Source organism: Solanum verrucosum, unplaced genomic scaffold, assembly GCF_900185275.1.
Source record: "Solanum verrucosum unplaced genomic scaffold, falcon-dt-bn FXZP01000205.1, whole genome shotgun sequence".
In the NCBI taxonomy this organism is placed as follows: Eukaryota; Viridiplantae; Streptophyta; class Magnoliopsida; order Solanales; family Solanaceae; genus Solanum; species Solanum verrucosum.
Genome location: NW_026019950.1, coordinates 226,994 through 246,780, shown reverse-complemented (window position 1 = coordinate 246,780; position 19,787 = coordinate 226,994). Strand labels below are relative to the sequence as shown.

The following is a 19,787-nucleotide window of genomic DNA, read 5'->3' as shown; positions in this document are numbered from 1 at the left end:
CCTACTGTTGTTTTTTCAACTTTGCAAGTTAATTTATTGGCAGTTAGACCCCTGATGTTTGAAAATGTTCCACTTATGCCTTGGTTATTCATAGAGTGATCATTTGTTTCTTGATTTTCGGAATTTTAGAGCAGTTTCGCAAATATCACATCCTGCAAGCCCTCTTTTTGCAATACTCCCTCCTCCTCAATTTTAGCAATAACTTAAAAAAAAAAAAACATGAAGTCACCACTAAAATTGTCTCGAATTTTAAAAAAGACATCTTAATTTTGCGGATATTCTATTACCCCATTGAACAACTTCAAAATAGCATGCACACCCCATTTTTCACCCAATTCCACTTGTACAAAAATATTTGTAAGTCATGCACTAATAGTCACTTGCCACGTATTAAAAGTAATTTTTAATTATTTTTATTTGATTTCTTTGGTTTTTTTTTCATTTATTCTTTTTCTCTTTCTTCTTCACCTCAATTTCTATTCCATCTTTTTTTTTTCTTTTTTTGTCTTCTTCTATTCCATTCCCTTCATCCTTGGGAAATTTTATTTCGTGTTCTTTGTTGGTGTCTTGCAATGGACTTTTCTTTACGCTTTGTGTCCCTTTAGCAACCAACATTCACTTCTGCCTACTTACTATCACCAATTAATTTATTTATGAAAATAAATATCATCAAATAATCAAAATTTAAATATTCAAAATATCATCAAGTCAAAATTTGAAATTTAAATCACCACTTTCTCCAACTCCTTACTCCCAAATTGAGTTTTTCATAATTTTACTATTCCCAAATCCCAATCTTGATTTGTAGGAGGAACTAATTTGTTTTTCAAAAAAGAAGAAGAAGAAGAATGAACACAATAACATTAGTTTTTAAAAAAACAATGACTAGAAAGAAAAAATAAATAAAAAAATGAAGGAAGGCATGGATGCCCCAAGAAATATGGGTAACCTAATGATGGTAGGGAAGATGAGAAAAAAGATTTGAAAAAATAAAAATATTCCTAATAAAGTAAAAAAAATTAATACATGAGTTTTTATGTTTTTCTTTTAAAAAAAAGTCAAATTAGAGTGCCACATTGCAATTTTACGTTGGTTTGAGAAGCTGTATCAAGAGTCTTCACGCGCTTATATTTTGTGACAACATGAGTGGTGTTAAAATTAGTCAAAATGGTATATTTATTGTGGATTTAGATAGTTCCGTAGGGTAATAGGACACCTGCAAATTTAAGGTGTCTTTTTAAAAATTCGGGACAACTTCAATGGTGACATAAGTCTTTTCTCCAAAAAAACTATAATCATTTTAAGCATTCAAGACATTAGTTATTAAGTATTTAAATATTTTTATATTAATTTTTTTTAATAGTGCTCAATTTTTAATAAACAATTAATTAAATAAAGATAATTTGATAAATAATATCTTTTATTTAATAAGCGTGAAAAGAACTAAAACAATACTTGCTTTGAGAAGAAGAAAGTACATTATAATTGTACATGTACATCTTTTAAAAATAAAAGTCGAATACATATGAAAATATCACTTATATATGAATGTATGTGAAGTGCATGTTATATATATATATATATATATAGATATAGATATGACATACAAGTGTGTTATATAGAGAGTGAATATTGAAGAAGTCACTGGGAAATTTCTAATACAAAATTGATAAAAAGTACATTTTTTGGGGAAAACTTCGACAAAAACTTAGCAAAAATGACATGAATTTTGGGAAAATTGCAAACCTTCAAAGATGGTTATCTCCAACGAAGTAACGTTGATTCTTTAATAGCCAACTAAAACGTCGATACACCAAAAGTAACTTGTATCTAAAGAAAATTTTCAATTATCTTATTTTGTACAGTTTTGAGGCTTTCACTCTTCAACTCGATGGGTTCAAACCTGTATCTTGAGTCACCTTCCTAATATCACTAGATTCCACCAATGATATATCAAAATGAAACTTTGAAAATCAACCATGATTTGAAGATGAAGAAAAGTTATGTATAAGGTACTAAATAGTCAGTTAGGAATATAATCTGAAAAGAGAGAAGAGTAAGATTTGGTGAGAAAGAAATAAAAAAAGACTAAATTTTGGTGAGAGAAAATAACAAATATATGCTTCTATTTAGGTGTGAAACTATGGAATGTTGTGTAACGGTAGAATTTACTAGAAAATCATAGTCATAATTTCTAAAAAATATAGCTAAGATGTATAGATATAGTAGCTATGTTAACATTAATTTTTTAACGCCAGGAATTTGTCAATTTTTGTTTTTCTTGATTAAATAAGTAATTAAGATGTATAGATATAGTAGCTATGTTACCATTAATTTTTTAACGCCATGAATTGATGAATATTTATTTTTCTTGATCAAATGAGTAATTTCAGATTTTTGAAATCCTGTTTATTTTAGAAAATATAGGTATATATGAATATTCCTCTAGAATATTGCAATTCACCATTTTGATCTTTCAATGTGCATTTACTATAGTTTGTATATATTATTCACCATAAATATTGAAAATGCTTAAATAAATGGAACAAATATTTTAGATGAAAATCTTACACAATATAAACAACAACTCATTAGCTCATAAAAGAATTTCATAGAAGATAAAAAATAATTTAAATATATATCAATAAGATATGTTTATATAATTTCATTTTGTACCTCAAAAAGTTAGAAGAATGAATTGTAAATAGAAATAAATATGAATTTCAACAAATGGATTCAATGCTTCATATTAAAAATTTATCTTGAAGTAACTAATTTTGTTAAGTCGTTAATCAGTGAATATATTTATTTCTTGATCAAAGAAGTAATTTTAGATTCTTGAAATCTTTCCTAACAAGAAAAAAAATAATATAACGAGATTTCCTCCGTATTAACATGCATTTATCGTAGCTCCTAAATATAAAAATACTTAATAAATTAAAATAGTCGCAAAAATAATGTGAGGAAGGTAGTAATACACACTACAAACTACATAGTACAAATATTAATTTGTTAGTTATCGGCCGAAGTAATTAGTTCGGCCAACAAACAGCGGCCCCAATTCAAGTATGACTGGCAAGTCTAACAAAAGAAGGAACCTTCCGTCTTTTCCTTAAACTAAGATAGTCGATAAAAAAGTACTCTTCCAAAAAACGACGACGTCAAAGCGGTGAACGTGAGTTATACGGCCACCACTGTATTGGGTCCCACACCGCCAAAAATACCTTCAATAATCAAAGATTATAAAAAGCTGCGTACAGCAAGTAAATAAAGCAGACAAAAAAAAAAGAAGCTAAAAATGATGAACAGATTGAAGAAGATTGATGAAGAAAAGCTTGATTATGGCAAGTTGATTTAGGGTTTTTGAACTTTTTCAGTAAGAAAAAAGCTCTGTTCTGCTGTGTGTGTGTTGGAAAATTGTGAAGAAAACCCTAACGCTAATAGCTTAATTTTGTAATCTGGGGTTTCCGAGATTCACTGAGATACACTTTTGAAACCCCAAAAGAAATGGACAGATCAAGATCTAAGAGATACTATTACGACCAGGATTACGAATCTGAGAACTTACCCAGGACTAAACAGAGGTACAACAACCCTCACCATTATGCACCGACTCATCACCGCCGTCCTGTTTCCGGTGGAGGTGGTGGAGGTCGGAAAATGCAGGACCCTGCACTTATGGTTACTACTACTTATCGGATTTTATGCCACGATGTTAAGGCGGGTGGTGTTATTGGGAAATCAGGGAGTATTATTAAGGCGATTAGGCAGCATACTGGGGCATGGGTGAATGTGCATGAACTGATTCCAGGAGATGATGAACGTATCATTGAGATTTCGGACACTAGGAGGAGGGATCCTGATGGTAGAATGCCGGTGTTTTCGCCAGCTCAGGAGGCATTGCTGATGATACATGAGAGGATTTTGGATAGTGATAGTGGTGGAGGAGGAGGAGGAGGAGGAGGCTACAGTGGTGGGATGGATGTGGAGGAGGAGTTTAGGATGAGAGGTGTCAGTGGGAATAATCGTGCGGTAACAAGGTTGGTGGTGACTAGAATGCATGTGGGATGTTTGCTAGGGAAAGGAGGGAAAATTATTGAGCAAATGAGGATCGAGACTAAGACACATATTAGAATTTTGCCCAGAGATCACACTTTGCCGCGTTGCGTTTCAATGTCAGAGGAGATTGTTCAGGTTTATATCTTATTCCCTTGTTCAGGTTAATTTGAATTGGACTTCAAGCCAGCAAAAATCATGACCTTATACCGTGACTTTATACATCCTTATTGATAAAGTGACCCAGAACCATACCATTAATTGAAGCACATATATAGTTGCTGAAAGAAAGAAACTAATGACAAAGATAGCTTTGAAAAATTTCTCTACCATTGGAGCTAGGAGTCATCTGATATTGCATAAGAAGTTGGAGTGGTAACATGTATCTTAAGTAGAAAAGAACACTTGTTCACTTAACAATGACTGATGATACCTGAGTTCAGTTCAGACTTCAGATACAAAAATGAAAAAGATCTGAATCAAAATGGCTTAAATAATGAATGACTAATGACACTTTAATGAATGCCTAATGTTTTAAGCCATGATCTTTGAGCACTAATATTTATTTTCCTGAGTTTTGTTAATACTGGGCTGAGGTTGTAATTACTTTTTTTATAAAAAAAATTGGGGGTAGGGGAAGGGAAAATGGGGGAGGGGATAATGATGTGGGGAATCGAGCCCTCACCAACAAGGTGAAAGTTCAAGTAACCAACCAATTGAGCTACTAAGCTTCCCCGCCGAGGTTGTAATTACTTTTTTTAAAATAAATTGGGGGTAGGGGTAGGGATAGGGAAAATGGGGGAGGGGATTACAATGTGGGGAATCGAGCCCTCACCAACAAGGTGAAAGTTCAAGTAACCTACCAATTGAGCTACTAAGCTTCCCCGCCGAGGTTGTAATTACTTTTTAGAAAATAAATTGGGGGTAGGTGTAGGGGGAAGGGAAAATGGGGGAGGGGATTACGATGTGGGGAATCGAACCCTCACCAACAAGGTGAAAGTTTATAGGTAATCAACCAACTGAGCTACTAAGATTCCTCATCGAGGTTGTAATTACATTTGACAACCCAAATTGTTTTCTGCTATATGCTGAGTAGTGTATCTATAAATAGCTACGACTACTACTACACTTCAATTCCAAGTAAATTGGTCTTGGTTATATGAATCCTCATCGTCCATGTCACTCCATTTAAGCTCATCTAAGTCTAATGTTGCTTAGGGTATCTCCCTTCTCTATGTTCAGTTGCTTTGTCAAGAAGTGTGAATAACATTTCATTAACCCCTTCTGGTAAAAAGTTAGTGTCTCTCACATGCTGGATATGGACAAGTTAATTCATGGGAAACTTTATTATTTGTGTTTCTTTTTTTATCAGTAATTTAGATGGTATTATTGTCCTAAGTTGCTCGGACTTGTGAGCGGGTGTCCTGTACGGGTGTGGATCTAGAGGTCGGATCCTTCATTATCTAAATTTTAAGGGGCTTCGGGTAAAAATAATTCAAAAATCTACAAATAGAGTTATTTGTCTAAATTATGAGATATTATGTGGAAAACTTATAAGGTATCCAGGGAAAAAATATAGAACCCTAGCCATTCTCAAAAATAAAATAAAATATAGAACCCTAGAAGGAGATAGAAGGAAAATGACTGACATAGAAATTGCTATATTCAAGCTATTCGATGAACTTGCTGTATACGAGGTATTCGTTTTTCTTCAATTTCACTATAACTTTTGTTTTGATTATAGAAATCATTAGATCTGTCCCGAATTTCTCAGATGACTTGGGTCAAAGTACCCAAAATCGATTGACCATATCTGGTACGGATCCCACACCCATGTCGTGTTGACACGGATACGGCACCAAAACTGAAGAATCCAAGCAACTTAGATGTTGCCCCTGTGTGATTAATGATTTGTGATTTTTAAATAACCACATTTAGTCCTCAATAAATTCGAATTTCGTTTCTCTTTTTTTCTGTGTCTTAGACAACTCTCTCTTCAATGAACCCTGTTAATGAATCAACTCAGCTGTTTCTCTTGCCATTGATTGTGTTTTTTTGAAGATCCAATCTTCTCTCTCTCTCTCTCTCTACCCTTATCTCTGGTCTTCCTCTGGTTTGTTCTTTTGTTCTGAAGGGAAGTGGTGTGATGGAAGGATGGAGATACTTATTTTTAGGCTGCACTAAAGCAGCATCTGTAACATTTATAGCATTTTATAACACAGGAAAATTTCCGAGGCCCTGGTTATGTCATTACTGGAGCTTGCATCCAGAAAGTGGCTCTTTTTTTTCTGAAAAGAAATGGTGCTTTCTTTTTTATAAAATGTGACGATGGCATAGGGATAGCAACAAGCTGATGATAGAATCAGCTGGAGTGCATATCAGTGATATCACACACTGACACACATACTCAATTCTGAAATAGACATTGGTCTAGTGTTAGTTGCATATTACTTCTCGTGTATGTACATATTAACAAACGATCAGGATGCCTGATTTCTCTTTTCCTTACTCCTGTATTGTATGGGCTTTGACCTGTGAAAATGCCTTGAATGGATGTTTCAAATGAAGTATTTGATGTCCGGCATTTACCAATTGGTTGGAGGTCAATATGTATGTCAAAATGAGATTTCATTTTAATGATTCAGCTGAGAGCTTAACAAGGTGTCATTAAAATTTGAATCATCATTAACAAATTTTGCTTTAAAAGCAATTAGAACAAATTAACTGTTGATTCCCATCAGGAACTTGTATCTCCTGGTGATCATATTGATACCGAAACTCTTGGGCCATTCTTTCAAGCATAATACTTTCTGGTTTGATGGCACATCTCTATGTTGGAGCATATCCTGCTCAATTTTCCTTCTGAAACCATCAAAACATTTGCATCTTGGACTATATAATTTTTCCTCTTGAAGTTCACGTGATGATTTAAAAAAAAATCAAAGAAATATGGAAATTGATACATTTATGCAGTTCATTGCCTTCATTTGAACATCTAAAAGGATATTGTACTTGTGATTGTTTTGCCTTTCCTTATAGTTCCTCTGATATATTGCTGCCGTTAAGGTAATTCTCAGACAATGCTCTTGAATTTTTCCTTCTGATGTATTACACAGAGGAGATTTCTAATTAAAGATTGTTAAAATACTGCTGCTATTGATTTGTAAGCTAATTTTCTTGTGTCTGATCACTGATGATTTCTGAGTTTATCTGAGTCATAGAAATCATGATATTTAGGTATAAGGTTTATTGGACTTGCTTGTGGTAAATGTATAAATGTGGTGGATTGTATTGGATAATTACTGCCTGCTTGAAAGCAATCATTAGTAGCTCAGCGTTATGTGTTATGTCTGAGACTTGTTTGCTTGCAGGTTGTTGGGGAAATAAATGCTGTGAAAAAAGCTGTAGAAATTATTTCCTCACGCTTGAGGGAGAGCCAGCATCGTGATCGGGGTCACTTTCCTGGTCGGCCACATTCTCCTGAACGGTTCATCCCTCCTGATGACGAATTTATTCCCCACATGAACAGTACAGCTCGCAGGGCGTCTGAAAATGGGTCTGCTTTTGGATCAAGGCTGCCTGCTGGTATGAGCGGTGGTCGAAGCAACAACTATTCCTCATCCTCGTCTGGATATGCCATTGAATCTGGAATCGCTCCCAACAATGATAATGGGCAGGTCATGTATGTTGAAGATCTTGTGTTCCGAATTCTATGTCCAGTTGACAAGGTTGATACTGTTGCTGGGGAATCAGATGGAATTATAGAGTTGCTTCAGAATGAGATTGGTGTAGATGTGAAGATTTTGAATCCCGTTGCCAGCTCAGATGAACAGGTCATAATCATTTCGTCTGATGAGGTACTCCCTCTACTCTTTCTTGTCCAGGTCTCAGTAAGTTATTGCCGTTTTTTACTATGAAAGTTCTAATTTCAGTTTGCTGTTTTCTAGAATGGGATTCCATTAGCTTTGTTCTTTTTAGCCTCATTTATGAAATTTGTTACACCCTATCAAGCATAAACCTCATAAAATGATCTTTCTAGGATGCTGCTTAAAAGTTTCTGGATGATATCTGGTTTACATTTGTCTTTTAGGGTCCAGATGATGAGCTATTTCCTGCTCAGGAAGCTCTTTTGCATATTCAAACCCGCATTGTCGATCTTGTTCCGGAGAAGGAAAATGTTATTACAACTCGTTTAGTTGTACAAACAGATGAAGTTGAATGTTTGGGAGGAAGAGATGGACTATTATCTGATATGCAGAAAATAACTGGTGCTACTGTCAAGATTCTACCAAAGGAAGAACTTCCACCATGTGTGTCAAGGACTGATGAAGTTATACAGGTCTGTCAATTTTCTTTTAAGCTTCTAATATGATGATAAAAAGGTAGCTAGTTTGATTTTCATGTTCTTTAGTTGATATGTGTACCAGAGGTGGTGCATATTTGGGCAGTGCATTCCTTTTGCAAGGGGAATCTTGTCTCTGAAATTTTACCACCTACTACTAATTTTCCTAAATGTTATGGTCTTAGTATAAATTCCTGGTTGCGTATAAGAGAATTCAAATTATTGGATAGAGTAGTACTGGGCTCCAATTGTTGGACTTATGTTTTTTCTGGACATGCTATGTAATTCTTCATATCTCCAGATTGTTGGAGAGATCAAAGCAGCTAGAGAAGCTCTTGTTGAAGTGACATCGAGGCTTCGGAGTTTTACTTATCGGGAGTTCTTTCAAAAGGATATACCCTCACCAGCAATACCTGCCTCAAGCCCTGCTAGGAGTACTATTGGAGCAGACAAAAATTCTCTCAATAACACATCTCCATCTCAACAAAACTACAGTGCTAATGATGTTCCAACTTCAATCTATCAAAATACACCAGCCAAACCAATCGCACAGCCAGTAAAAGTGAGTTAATTTCTTTTCTTGCTTGTTTCCGGATGAGCTTAAATTTTCTAATCCCCAACCTTTTAATGTGACATCCTAATGAGCTGGAAAGTTAGCATGCCAAATAGTCATAGTTGTCTCAGAGAAATTTCAAGTTAGCAGGATAGCCTGGATTAATAAACCCCTGCTATATTTCCTAAAAAGGTGTTTATTTTTGTAGGAAACTGGGGCATCTGCCAGTGAAATAGCCAAGCAAAATGAAAGTGAGCGTCGTGAAGATATTCCGAGCGGATTGAATAGGTAACAGTTTTCTATTTTATCTTACACCATGTTAGTTTGCTGTCTTTGAACCTAACTTTCTCTTTTTGCAGAATGCATGTAACATTGGTCACTAGAAGTATATTGGAAGTTGTCATACCTCCACATGCAGCGCCCAAACTGATAACAAAATCAAGAAATAAGCTTGCTCAGATTAGTGAGGTCAGTTTGGCTTCTTCAACGCACCCACTTCATTTCAGAATCACATTTGGCTAAAGCAAGTATCACAGTTATATTATTTTTATTGCTGACAGTTGTCAGGAGCAAATGTTAAATTGATCGAGGATAGGCCCGAGGTAACAGATAAGATCATACAAATATCAGGCACTCCGGAGCAAGCAGAGAGAGCTCAAAGCCTGCTTCAAGGATTTATTTTAAGCAGTAAGTATCTTTATTCTCTGTATGTTGCTGTTGTTGTAAGTATCTTTATTCTCTGTTCAGGTCGACCCTGAAATTGGGAGTTAAGAGAACAAAAAAGAGTGCTAGTACAAATAATCTAATTCTTTGCTTCATTATTCAGCCCTAGAAGATGGCCCCTGAAACGCTGTGATAAGTTTGTGTGGCAAGTAATGCTCCAAGCCTGGAGGTGCCTTGCAATTTTTCCTTTGTAGGCCGACTTCCCTGAAATTGTCCGCTATAGTAGGGTATCCTAGGCCATTGTGAGGCACTGACAAGTAAGAATGTACAATATAAACTCGGTGCATATTGTTTTGTGTAATGCTTAATCCCTCAAATTGTTGTGTTGTATTTGGAATGTACTATCAACAGTCCTGCACTGTATGTAGTTAAGCCTTTGTGCAAACTCAGGCTGGTGCTTATTTTTTCACAAAAAGGGAATGCCTTTTCTTTTTGTTCCTCTTTTCTCTTTATTTTGTACCTTTATGACGTGCAGGAGGTGAGGAGTAAAAAACATCCTTTACGTTGACATAATTTATGAGCTTCAAACTTGCAAAACTTGTTCTGTAGGGAGTGGCTGTTTTGGTCAGCATTGATAACCAACCTCTGCCTCCTCCCTAACGGAACCCTCTTTTGCCCCCACCAAAGAAATTCTGCATCTGTACAGTATGCTACTATGCCAGTCTCTGTATGGACGAAGAATGCATTCGTTTTCAGTGTGTTAAATAACATGTCATGTTTGAGTTGATGGCTTGTGAGGTACATGGAACTTACTATCACCAGAGAAAGATTTGTTTGGTATTTGATGCGAGTCATCTTTCATCAAAACAACATGTTTTCCGTGACTTCTGTCATACCGAATATTTTCGTCTAGTATTGGCTGCGTAAGCCAAGTGAACTGGACAGATTTTATATGAGATGAAGCAAACTTTGATATAACTGGTGAAGTTGCATTTGAGCTGTGGAAACATAAGACTCCTTGTGGTTCAACTCTTCCTCGAATATGAACTTAGTGTGATGCAAATTTTGACATGCTTCACAATGCAAAGAAGTAGTACCAATTTATTTTATATATTTAATAAATATTATAAGCTGAACGGTAGTGTCAATTAATATTTTGTAGGAGTTACGAAGTGTTTATTATGCTTCTTTATTTGTGTAGACTAACAGTTATGCATAAAATGTCATCCTTAATAGTTAACCGTTCGTGGAAGATATGTCCCAATTGGCGTTGGGATTTTTTGAACGAACCTACTTTATTAAGTAAAGATAGAGGCAAGAAATAAGACATATGCTCATTACGAAAATTTATTTGATTAAAGTAGAAAATCACGAATTTAAAAACATGCATTTCCAAAAATGTTTGTTTTGAACTTCACCTTACGTTTGAAACTTAGTATTTGAAGTTAGCATAACCTAGATTTGAAATCGATAATAACCATGATGATTTAGTGATGAAATTATTATATGACTACTGTATCATCATTATATATATATATATATATATATAGTGATTTTCAAATGAAGTCAATAATTCAATTTTATTTTGATGAAGCGACGATAACAATGAAGTGAGTGTAGAGAGGTAGTAACAATAAATCCATTCATAGGATGGGGAATCCCTAATCAGGCATGAGCCTCGAGGAAAGAATAAAGTGGCAGCGGACCTGCTAGCCAAAGATGGCGAGAAGATGAAATTGGACCAGCTTTTTGAGGAATGGAGAGTTCTTCCGTAGTTTGTTTGGAAGATACTAGAAGCAGAAAAAGTTAAAAGTCCTCTTCCGCAAGCCTATAAACCTCAATGTAATTTGAATTGTAACCAAGTTATATGGCCTGATAACTCGTGCACTAGCCATAATGCAGCCACCTCTGTTTGTATTGATACATAATATTATGATATAATGTCTCCTCTTTTAACCAAAAAAAATAATCCATTTGGTCAGTTTATTTTTTTTCGATTTTATTTGAAAATAATTTGAAATTGTATTGGGAATCTTGAAAAAGCCTAAAACTCATTTTTCACTGTCAATTTTTTACGTTTTCTTTTTCAAATTTATTCTAATTCTTTTTTATAAATTATCCCATTCAAATTATATTTTACGTTTTTTTAATTATGAAAAAGTACATTTAAATTTTAAATATTTATTATAAAAATTATGATCAAACATAATTCTAACATGAAAAATTCCAAGTAAAATTAATTGTTTTTTCGTTATTATGGACAAACTATTTAGAATTTGTGAGAGTGAATAATAAGAAAAACAATAAAAATATTTAATTTTACTAGTAGATTTTATATACTACAAATAACTTACCCACTATAGTCTGGAGTATTATCTAGATTTGATATGTTTCACAAAATTAGTAGTTCTGTTTTGTAGCAATAAGGGTGATTAATAATGCTAATTATGAAATTTTGCGGTTAATTTAATTAGAAAACCCGAATAGAATTGCATATTTGTGGATAATCTCTCTGCCGCCTTCATTTTCTCCTGTGTCTCTGCTGCAGCAAACTGCAAATGTCTACTTCTCTGCTCCGTTCAACTCCTTCGCCACTCACCAACTCCGGCAGGTAACCTAACCCGTTCCGTCAATTCCATTTCGCACTTCAATATTTTATTTTGACTAGCATCGTGTTCGGGCCAGCTTTTGAATTCCACTAGTAAATTAATGAGTATTTTTGTTTTGTGGGTTGCATATTTCAGGATGAATCTTATAGGTTCAAGTACCCATTTAGGCATATTGTCCGTCTCCTTTTATCACCGTCCCTCTCAAAGTTGCAATTTTAAGCTTTGCTTTCCCACTAGTGGGTTGTGTTCCCGTCTTGGCACGAGGTGTTGTGTTGTCTCGGCTACCTCATCCAAATTGTACGAAAACAAAGGAGTTAATTCAAGTATCGAGTCTCAAAGGTATGGGCTTTGCTTTTTTTAAATGCAGATTTATTCACATTTTGATAGTTTCATTGTTTTTCTTGTCATAGAAGAAATGATTGTTGAGTACCCTAGCATGATAGAATTAACAAAAATCATGTCATCATTCCCTAAGGCTCTCAATACGAAGCTAGTTTTGTGCTTTTGAATAAGTGATTACAATTAGAAATAGTTCTTAATAACTGTAATCCATCAATGGAATTAGTAGCATTTTGACAGAATTGTATTTAGGTTGTTACTAACAGATGGTTTATGAAAAAAAAAAAAACTCAAAATATCGGTCTCATCACCCATTAATGTACATAGGGAAACTTTTAATTTTTGTTAGAACTTTACCTTATAAAGAATTTGCTATTTAATTTTATTAGATGGAATAGAATAGAAAAAAAGAAGAGATTTGATGAGGAAAGACAGAACTAAAGACTTGAAGATTGAGTGGGAGTGAAGACATGAAGCCAGATTTTTTTATTTTTTTATGAAAGGCTCGAACAAAACTCACCTCATATTATTCTCAAGAGGAGGATTTGTCAATATTATGACTTCCATTGAGTTTCACATCTTCTAAATCTTAGTATTTAGAATCACTGCAAGGGCTTTTGAGAAGTTAAGGGTCAATACTACTTAAGGAGTTTTTAGGGTGAATACAGTTGATCGAGGTTTTTTGCACTCCATTGACACAAAACTATTAGGCAAGCTTGGGGTGTGTGACGTTGGGCATACCTCAGGAAAGCACCTCATTACTTCTGACTCATGACATTTTAGGGTGATGCAAATTCCAGAAATGCCTATTATTACTCTAGTTGTACTAACTACTAAGTATACTACTTTGAGTTAAGATTACAATCCAGTTCCGTATAATGGTTGACGATTTAATCAATAGGGCATACGACTATTTCAATATTCTTCTCTTCAATCTAGAATTCAAGAGGATAATATTATTTATTCTATTTGACTCATGGTAAACATTAATTGTGAGAAAGTAGATAATACAAAGTCAGGGACAGAGAACCAAAAGTTCTGAAAGCTAAAATATTTTATAAGCTATTATATTTTGTTAAGTAATGAAACATCTCTTATTTTGGTGCTTAACTCATTGTGGAAGATCCGAATGGTATATCACCTTTAAGCACCTATTTGACATCAACTTAGCTCCATCATTATTTCTGCAATGAATATCTTGTGAAGAGGTGTAATGATTTCCTTCAGATGGAGGATAATCTACCAGCATTATCTGAGTTTGATGCTACTGGCTAAACCCATTAGGTGATGGAATATATTACCCGTCCTTTCACATAGACTATCTCCTTCAAAAAAAATCGCAATGAATTCTAAACATTTCAATAGTTTAAGAGTGTATAGATTTAGGAGACTTGTGTAGTATATCCATTGAGAACTACAATGTCAGCATGTGTTTTCAGCAGGTATACAGATTTGAAGGACAACATGCCTAGCAGCGTGAATATTCTTGAGGAGCAGCTGAGGGACTTATTTAATGAAGTCCATGCCATGATAAGAATAGGGAAGGAAAATGAGGCCAGAGATCTGCTTCTAGCAAATTTTGAAGCTGTCAAAGAACAGATTGATGCAGGCCACAAGGGTATAGAAGAAGCAGCTATTCTTGATGTAACAGCCTTGGGGTACATGGCCCTTGGAGACATAAGGACTGTCAAACCCCTGTTAGATGTGGTAATTCTTTCCCTCGTCATATATGCTAATTCCTGATTTTAATCTTTCTGTATCATCAATCCATGAAAGGATCAAGTGACCTTTCAAAGGCACAGACATAAGCTGCAAAAATTAATTAGGAGAACCAGAGCACGGAGACATGATTTCAAACATTTTCTTTTGAAGTTCCAACTCCAATTTTCTCCGTGAAGAACAAATCATTTATTGACATAAGAACTTTCCCTTTTCAAGCAATAATATAACTTTATTGTTTTAGAGTTCATACTTGTCCTCATTTTAGTCACCCTTTTCTGTATGTTGGGTGTGCGGCATGATGTACTGACAGTTGAGTGAGGTTGTTGATGACTTGAAAGATGAGGAGCCTCTTCTGGACTCGATACTCACACATATGGGTAATATGTATGAAAAGCTAGAAAATTTTGAGATGTCCATTTGTGTGTATGGAAGAGCTGTCAAAGTTGTTGAGAGACTATACGGTAAGTCAGATTCTTTTTTCACTTTATAGTTGTTGCTTATTTACGTCTGGATATATTTGTGTGAGATGGTGGTGCTGCTCATTTTCTTAAAATAGAATTCTATCTCATTTACTATGGGGTTGGATTTGGTTTTCCATATAACTGTTTAGAAATACATGATTTGGTTGTTTGGTAAAATCTGTAAATTTGCAACTTTCTTAACTGTTATCAAGCCACTGCTTCTTCTTCTATATGGCTGAAAGCAGTTTGGTGACACGTTTCTTTTACATTACAGGAAATACCAGTTCATTTATTGTCACTCCATTGTTAGGGATGGCAAAAGTCTTGGGTTCTACTGGAAAGACCAAAAAAGCAATAGAAACATATCATCGCGTAGTTAAAATTCTTGAATCTAGCAGGGGTGAAGAATGTGAGGAACTGGTAGTGCCTTTATTTGGCATGGGAAATCTTCTTCTGAAGGAAAGGAGAGTGACTGATGCAGAAAATGCTTTTAATAGGTGATCACTATTCTTACATGTATCTTGCTTCGTGACCATTTCGTTTCTGTACTCACCAATACTAACTTGTTTTTCCCTTTTCTTTTCATATGATATAGAATTTTGACCACGTACATGAAGTTATATGGAGAAAATGATGGCAGAGTTGGACTGTCTATGAGTTATCTTGCACGTGTGAAATGTGCAAAAGGTGAATTCAATGATTTTCCTACTTGTGGCGGATCAATTTTTTCTTACTTTGTTGTTCCTAGTGTCACATAATCTTCTCCGTATCTATGGTTGCCACTACTCAAGTAATGAAGCAAGTAATGAAAAGGTCGATAGTGAAGTAATGTGCCCAAAAGCAACACAAGATAGGACTAATGCTTGAACAGCTAAGTAAATTTGAATAACTAATGGTGAACTTGACATTCTTGTGTTCCAAAGATTCCAGTTGCTTGTAAGTTGTAACTTTCAGCTTCCTGCAAGTGCTAGATTATAATGAACTGGTTTTCATTCCAAAAGTAGGAGGATTACAAATTGTGATGCTTTCTATGCTGTGTGTCCATTAAATTATTCCTGTTTTGACAATTGCTCCAAAAAAGGGTACTGTTTTCATATGTGCGTGCTTTACAGGAGATGTGAATGAAGCCATTGATCTGTATAAAGAGGCTCTTCGCAGGCTGAAGGTTTCTGATTATATAGCCATAGATGATCACATAATGGAGAAGATGAGAGTAGACTTGGCTGAATTACTTCATGCAGTTGGAAGGTGAGGATCATGTTTTAATTAAGCATAGGGTTAGTTACATAAACATCCTTGACCTTCTTAACAAAAACTTTTCTCTCTCATAAACTTACTTGATTTTTGCAACAAAGGCACATAATTTCCTGTGATTATTAAAATTATGGGATCACCCCCATGTCTAAATTGTTTGATAAGTACTTTTCATCACGTCAATGTGTTCTAAAACTTTAACGAGTTACAAATTTTGGCCTTCTTAAAATAAATTCTAACTTACCATCTATATTTATAAAAAAAATCCCTTTTTATTGCATTTGGTGAAGTTGTTTCCTATTTACTACTCACTCAGCAACATTTCCTTGAAAACTAAAATCAGATAAACTATTTTATCCTTTACTTTCCATTTTTGACTTTTTTTCATTAAGTTACTTCCCCTTATGACTTAAGTTAGACTAAATTAATGCGCTCGAGAATTGTTTGCTACTTCCATTGAGAAGATATGAAGCATGGAAATAAAAATAGATAGAACTTTTCACAACTTAACTTATATGAAATAAATTAAGGGTTTGGCCGAGTGTGTGTGGCTTTTAGATTAAGAGGGTTTTTAGGTCCTTTACATGATTTTCTTCCCTTTGATTAATCAAGTAGAATTATGGTAAATGTACTTTTTCCGAACCCTTTTTAAAAGAAGAAATCCGTTATATTTTGACACATTACAACCGATTCTGAAAAGGTTTTCAATACTCACATTTCCGTTTTTATAGAATAATATAAAATAGGGGCAAATTGTTCTTAAGAATTAAACTGTGCAAACCTTAAGCTTCTTTGTAGGGCTTTGTTCTTTTGAGTACTGCTTTAACACTCATTTATCTTTCAGAGGTGAAGAAGGCCGTATGCTACTGGAGGAGTGCTTATTGATAACTGAGAAGTTCAAGGGTGAAGGGCATCCCAGTTCAGTCTCTCATCTAGTGAATCTAGCCACTTCTTATTCACAGTCCAAACTTTTTGCAGAAGCTGAGCGCTTGCTAAGGATGAGTTTGCAGATTATGTTTAAGAATGTTTCACCTGATGATCAATCCATTACTTTCCCAATGCTGCATCTTGCAGTTACTCTCTACAATCTAAACCGTAATGAGGAGGCCGAAAAACACGCATTAGAGGTTCTGCGAATCCGGGAGAGGGCATTTGGAGAAAATTCTCTACCAGTTGGTGAGCTTGTCCTTTTCCCTATTGCTTTATGCTAACTGCTAAGCAGTATGTTTTGATCTGTTAGTGAAAAATGTTTGCCATCAATATGTTTGCAAGCTGTTTCACCATTCATGTACTATTTGCTTACCCTCTTTATCCTTATAAAAAAAAGTAGTTGCTGGTTTAGTGTTTTTAGGTTCTTTTCTTTCATTTCTCCCCTTTTGGCTAAAGAGTTTATTACGCAGGGGAGGCTCTTGACTGTTTGGTCTCCATTCAGACCCAGCTGGGAAAGGATGATGGTGAATTGCTGGAGTTGCTCAAGAGGGTACTGAAAATTCAAGAGAAAGCTTTTGGTACTGACAGTGAGGAAGTCATGGAAACACTTAAAAAAGTTGTATATTACTTGGAGAAGATGGGGAGGAAACATGAGGGACTCCCTCTGGAAAGAAGATTATCAAAGCTCCGAACTAAATATAAGCAAATGGTTCAATATTAAAGATCCTACAAGGCCGCATGTTTGACGTGCAATTGCTTTCATGCTATTAACAGTGTCGGATCATTGTGGTTGCAAGATAAACATGTCCTTCTATTGGGAGTTTGCATGCCACAAAAGGAAAAGAGACACTGGACTATAGCACAAGATTGAGTTTCTTCCTGCCATGGTGGACAAGGAAGGCAGCCAAAACTAACAAATTTACAGGCATATGAAAGAAATTCTTTTTAGCTATATCTATCCAAGAGTGTAGTGATATTTCAGAGAACATTCAGAACCAGATATGAAAGCTTAGGGGACAGTTACCGACAAATGAATACTACCAAAAGGTATCATATAGGTTCTTGATGCATTGTCTGAAAGTGTTAAAAGAGCCTTGCTTACCATCTACTAATCCTGCTACTGCTTTGCTTCTTATAGGTGTGGAAATGCATTGGACATGTCGACCCAAATGGGACAGTGTCCACATTCCAACTGCTATCTGATTGACTACAATGTACAATGTAGTTGAACACTGGAAAATGATAGCAAGCCTGATCATCTTATGGCAATGAAAAATGTCACTGCTTACTCCTTTCGACTCCCTCTACATGAGATAGTGACATTGATGTACTTAGTTGAAAAAACATCGGTGGTGCATACAGAATCTTCTGACTACAGCTGCAAGTCTGCAAGGTAATTAGTCAATCTGAAGGTTGAAGAAGCACATGCTCTTTTGGACTTGGGAGTGGAAATTCAGATGGTGCTCTGTAGAAAAACTCCAGCTGCAAGCCTGCAACATAACTGGCTAATCTGAAGGTTGACGACGCATATGCTCTTTCTTGTCAATGTGAATGTTGTAAGAATAGAAATAAGACATCATTTAACCTACATTTACTAATGATTTCTACTGGCAAAGACATACATTTTGCACTACCCAATGTCCAGATTCTTGAAATTCATCGCAGTTCTTGTATTTGAGCTATTCTTATTTTGGAACTGAATTATCTATGTAAATCGATTGTCACAGAAATATAGTGAATCATATTTTAAAAAAACATTGTGTTGATTTTATCATTATATTTGGAATACTATTTATCTCCTAAATTATGTATCAACTTTTAAATCAAGTAGTTTTTAGTTATTCAAGTATAATGTCGTTTACTACCAAAAAGCGTAATTGAGAACGTAGAAAAATCTTATGCTGACTGCAGAGAAAAGTCTGCAGTAGGGGGACCAATGCAGGGGTCCTCTTAATCTAGGAAGTTTCATTTTTGGAATTTTGGTCTGTTTAGTATCTGCTATTGGCTGATTAATTCAGATTCGCGTTACGTAAAGCATATTAACCGGAAAAAAAAAGAACTTCCTATCAATTTTTTTTTGAAATATCTCACAATAATTCTCGATGATAATTTAAAAATTAGATATGGGGACATTGAAGAAACTATGGGTTATAATAATGCATTTAGTAGAGACTAAGGTGGTGGAGGAATTGGTGTTTTATTATTTTTAATACTAGAGACTAGAATTATGCCCTACTCTATGCTTGTACATATTTTAAAAAAGATCTTTTCATTTTACTTAAATGTAAAATATAAGCTAGAGTAAAAAAGTAGGATTTTTAAAATTTGTCTTAGGTAAAAGGGATATAGTTGCTTAAAAGAATAGGATGTGTTATTTATATTGACATTGTGAACATATTTTTACCAATTACTAATACTTAATAATTATATATGCCATTATTACCTTGAAAATAATAGGATGGTTAAAGATATCTTTTTCATACATAATACTTAAATTTAAAAGTTAATACGAAATGGCAAATAAATTATATGAAATGATAAATTCACTTACTCCAAAGAGCTACAATTTTATTGCATTGCATAATTGTAAATGAATAGGTCGTTCCTTTCTTAATTAACACCTAAAAATTTGAATTCCGAATTTTAAATATAGTGTTCGAGAAAAAAAATTAAAATGTACGAGGATATATGGATAAACACGGGCAAATTTTCGTGGAATTATTCTAATCTGCAATATTAATTGGTAGTTAATAGTGACACTGAATTTAATAAAATCCCTTGTAAGACGTTGAATATAAAAATGGATATTTTGGAATGAAGAATACTGTATTTCTTTCCTTCGAAGCATCTCCATGATT

At 34.6% G+C, this 19,787-nt stretch overlaps 2 protein-coding genes across 2 annotated transcripts; both read left to right on the top strand.

Moving 5' to 3' along the window:
* Positions 1-3,387: 3,387 nt before the first annotated feature.
* On the top strand, positions 3,388-10,108 carry LOC125813724 (RNA-binding KH domain-containing protein RCF3). The gene is made up of 8 exons (XM_049493183.1): positions 3,388-4,194; positions 7,428-7,913; positions 8,147-8,395; positions 8,700-8,960; positions 9,160-9,239; positions 9,311-9,419; positions 9,512-9,638; positions 9,778-10,108. The coding sequence occupies exons 1-8, from the start codon at positions 3,508-3,510 to the stop codon at positions 9,795-9,797; spliced, it is 2,019 nt and encodes a 672-aa protein (XP_049349140.1). The 5' UTR covers positions 3,388-3,507; the 3' UTR covers positions 9,798-10,108.
* Positions 10,109-12,105: 1,997 nt separating this feature from the next.
* LOC125813783 (uncharacterized) lies at positions 12,106-18,268 on the top strand. Its single transcript, XM_049493255.1, has 9 exons — positions 12,106-12,225; positions 12,359-12,562; positions 14,002-14,269; positions 14,595-14,745; positions 15,020-15,242; positions 15,341-15,432; positions 15,858-15,993; positions 16,844-17,175; positions 17,400-18,268. Exons 1-9 carry the CDS (start codon positions 12,173-12,175, stop codon positions 17,648-17,650), a joined length of 1,710 nt encoding a protein of 569 aa, XP_049349212.1. The 5' UTR covers positions 12,106-12,172; the 3' UTR covers positions 17,651-18,268.
* Positions 18,269-19,787: the final 1,519 nt, after the last annotated feature.